Source organism: Lathyrus oleraceus, chromosome 6 (genome assembly GCF_024323335.1).
Source record: "Lathyrus oleraceus cultivar Zhongwan6 chromosome 6, CAAS_Psat_ZW6_1.0, whole genome shotgun sequence".
Classification (NCBI taxonomy): domain Eukaryota; kingdom Viridiplantae; phylum Streptophyta; class Magnoliopsida; order Fabales; family Fabaceae; genus Lathyrus; species Lathyrus oleraceus.
The window spans coordinates 68469156-68473173 of NC_066584.1; the positions used below are offsets into that span (position 1 = coordinate 68469156).

The window sequence follows — 4018 nt, forward strand, 5'->3', positions numbered from 1 at the left end:
TTTTTTTTAAAATTATAAAGTCAAACTTGAAGTATCACATCTACTTATTTGAATATGTCATTCATTGGATTATTATAAGAACTATAATATTAATAATAAAAAATATTATTCATTTTTATTTAAATAAATCCACATGATATATTTAAAATATTTTTTTATCATGTACTTATAGTTTACACTTTTAGTCAAGTAGATTTATTAAAAAGAACACCAACCTTTTTTTTAATTGATTTAAAATAAGTTTAACATTTAATTTAAATTACAATGTCAGGTTATTAATAATAATATCTACGAAACCAATCAATAACTTAGATAAACATTACTTAAAAAAATGTAAACAAACGACAATTTTGAATTTTCCAAAGGTGTGAGACACGCCGGAAAAGAAATTACCAATCAAATGTAATAAGTGAAAGTCCGGCCCATTAACAGAAACCATATAAGAAAGCCCAATGTCATATATACTAGGATTTTTATTCATATTCACACTTTAAGCTTGAGTGAGGGAAAAAGGGAGGAGCGGCAGCAACAGAAACCCTAGAATCAGAAAACATGCCTGCCGGTCATGGTTTGCGATCACGTACCAGGGATTCCTTCTCTCGTCCCTTCCGCAAGAAGGGAACAATAGCTCTTGCCACATACCTCAGGACTTATCACATCGGTGACTATGTTGACATCAGGGTTAACGGTGCTGTTCATAAGGGTATGCCGCACAAATTCTACCATGGCCGTACCGGTCGCGTCTGGAACGTTACCAAGCGTGCCATTGGTGTCGAAGTCAACAAGCAGGTACTATTAGAACTTAACTTCCTTTGATAATGATTTTCTGTTGAGTTTATTATTTTGATTTTGGATGATGATCCTGAAATTTTATTAACTTATACAGAACATTTTTGAGATGTTTTGTTTGATTTAGTAATTTCGGGATGTTACTTTTGTATTGAATTGAATTGCCTAGTGGGTTGTTCCGCGGTTCAGTTTGTTGTTAGATTCCTGTTTCTTTAGAGTTGCTTTTGGATTTTCCTGTGAAATTAGGTTTTGGTTTTTAATTGTTTTTGAGACTCTAAATACTTCAATCCTCATGAAATACTGTCATGTATGTAGTTTTTATCCTATAAAGTCTTTTAGGTCATTTTTAGTTTCCAATTTATATATTTAAAGTAACAAATATTTGTGAATGTTTTCATCAAATCACCAAATCATTGATCAAGTGTTAGTGACACTGTTTTTAACTTGATACAGTGTATTATATTGAGCACAAGTGTATTCATCCCAAGGTTTTTGTAAGTGTATAGGTCAAAACCTCATTGAGATGTGAAGTTGTTATAAATTATAATGGATAGAATAATTGCATGTATAGTTCAAAAAATTATTGAAATGTGGAGCTCTTATAATATATAGAAGACTTCTTTGTCTGCATATCTGTTTCACTTTTTTCTATATTATTTAAATTGGTTATTGGTTGCTCTATTTGTAGGTGAGGAACAAGATCTTGAGAAAGAGGATTCATGTTCGAGTGGAGCATGTTATGCCCTCCAGATGCACCGAGGAATTCAAATTGAGGAAGATCCAGAATGATAAATTGAAGGCTGAGGCTAAGGCCAAGGGAGAGGTTATCAGCACCAAGCGCAAACCTGAGGGCCCCAAACCTGGTTTCAAGGTGGAAGGTGCTACACTGGAGACTGTTACTCCAATACCATATGATGTTGTTAACGATCTCAAAGGAGGATATTAGAAGTTTATTGGCATTTTGTTTGACTGCGCTTTGTTGTGCCTGAACATTTATGAAACATCAGACTATGGGCCTGGGCCTGGGCCTGTTTGAATTGATTTCCAAAAACTGTATTTTAGTTCTCAAAAATTATAAAACTAAAAATTTGTTTGATAATACTTTTCTGTCCTAGAGTTTTCAAAATAAATTTTCGTATTCTGTTTTTAAAAACTAAAAAGTGAAAACATCTTTTAGATGTTTTTCTTTTCTATTTGATGTTTTAAAAATATTCGGAAAATAGTGATTTTTTAATTAATGGCATTACCGTAAATATGTTAAATTTTTTGGTTTTTTATAACAATGTTCTGTGATTTTGTTTTAACATATTTGTGAGTTTTGTTTTACTATATCATTTTATCCATTTTTAATCGTAGAAAAAAATCCACTTTAATATAGAACTGTCTCAATAATATATTTAAGTTTAATATAGTCCATATTTGATTAATCATGAAAATTATTATATCTTTTATTTGGCATTATTTATTTAAAATCTTAATTATATTTAAATTTTATTTTAGATCTTTTAATTTTTATTGGTTCTATCTTGTTCCATTATATTATAATACCAAATATTTTAATATTTTAATTTTAGTTTTAAAAATTACTGTAGATTTTAAAATAAATTAAATAACATTGATTTGAATGTTATTAAAACATTAAATTTATTATAAATAAATATATTATATATGAGTTTTGCTAAGATAGAGCCATTTAATTTTTAACGAATATATATATATATATATATATATATATATATATATATATATATATATATATATATATATATATATATATATATATATATATATATTCAAATGATTAATAAAATATTAAAGTAGAAAATCTTAAATATTCATATTATTTATTAATTTATCTTATCCGATTGATAAAATTATATATAATTTTGATTTATATTAGAGTTATTTTACTATAAAACTTAAAAGATTAGATTTTAGGATTTTTAAGATATTCATTTTTTTTTTAAAATTAGAAATCAAAAACAAAGATTAGATTTTAGGATCTTTAAGATATTCATTTTTTAAAAAAAATTAGAAACCAAAACAATTTTTTCGAACAAATTTTTAAGTTAAAAATTTTTAAAATGATTTTTAAAAACAGAGCTATTTTATTCCATTAATTTTTTTAAAAATAATTTTTTAAAACTGATTTATAAAATTATTTTTAAAAATAAAAAATCAAAACTCAATCAAAAGAAACTTTTTATTTTTGTTTCATTTTAGATACAACTATATTTTCTATTATTCTCTCTAATTTGTTTTTCTCAACATGAGTCATTGAACAAATTTAATGATAATACAATGCATAATCATCATCTATTGTTTCTGCTAAATCACTCCATCATTGTTTTGATAAATTACAAAACGGTTTGAAGTTGTATCCATTATAAGAAATCATTGCCCTTCCAACTTGCATAAAACTATATTATAACAAAAACAAATTTCTACAGCAACATTTTTAAATGTCAAATTCTAAGTGGTAATTAAACTACTCACTGCAGTAACATATTTGAATTTTTGCAGCACCAAAATATCAAAAAAATGGACTGAACCATCAAACTTACTCAAATCTGTTGACTTTCTATAGTTCTAGCTTACCTTCTTCTCTTGACTTTTCCATAGACTTGGTTATTGAGGTAGGACTTTTCAGTAAGACTTTACAGTATTCAAATCACCAACTGCAAAATGGTACCAATTCATTTATACCAGTTGTACATCATTTGCAATTTGAATATTGAGGTACAGAAATGATATTTCTATCATCAGTTTCTTACACCTCCACCATAAACAATACATTTTTAATAGATATAAATGTATTTGAAACATTATTATAATAAATACTTTTTATAAAAATATAAAAACTATTATTATCATTTTTAAAATTAATATGATTAATCAATTTTATATTTTTATTAATCAATATTTTAGATTTTATTAACCAACTTTGTTTTATTATAAAAAAATATTTTTAATATCTGAATATTTATTAATCACTTTCATCACTCCATTAACCAACTTTTTATATTTTATTAACCAGTTTTATTTTTCACTAAAAATTATTTTAAATAGTTGGTTGTTAATTAACCAGTTTCATCACATCATTAATCAATTTTTTATATCTTAGTAACCAACTTTGTTTCCCTATTTAAAATTTCTCTTTACAAATATTATTCACAAGATACTGTTCATAACACTATTCATAAAATATATTTTATTATTAAAAAAACAC

At 25.5% G+C, this 4018-nt stretch overlaps 1 protein-coding gene across 1 annotated transcript; it reads left to right on the forward strand.

Moving 5' to 3' along the window:
• Positions 1–442: 442 nt before the first annotated feature.
• On the forward strand, positions 443–1888 carry LOC127091170 (60S ribosomal protein L21-2). Its single transcript, XM_051029728.1, has 2 exons — positions 443–789; positions 1478–1888. Exons 1-2 carry the CDS (start codon positions 553–555, stop codon positions 1733–1735), a joined length of 495 nt encoding a protein of 164 aa, XP_050885685.1. The 5' UTR covers positions 443–552; the 3' UTR covers positions 1736–1888.
• Positions 1889–4018: the final 2130 nt, after the last annotated feature.

Coding starts and splice junctions, on each gene's coding strand:
- LOC127091170 (XM_051029728.1), top strand. CDS start 553: ATGCCTGCCGGTCATGGTTTGCGATCACGTACCAGGGATTCCTTCTCT. Junction 790..1,477: donor GTGTCGAAGTCAACAAGCAG/GTACTATTAGAA, acceptor CTCTATTTGTAG/GTGAGGAACAAGATCTTGAG.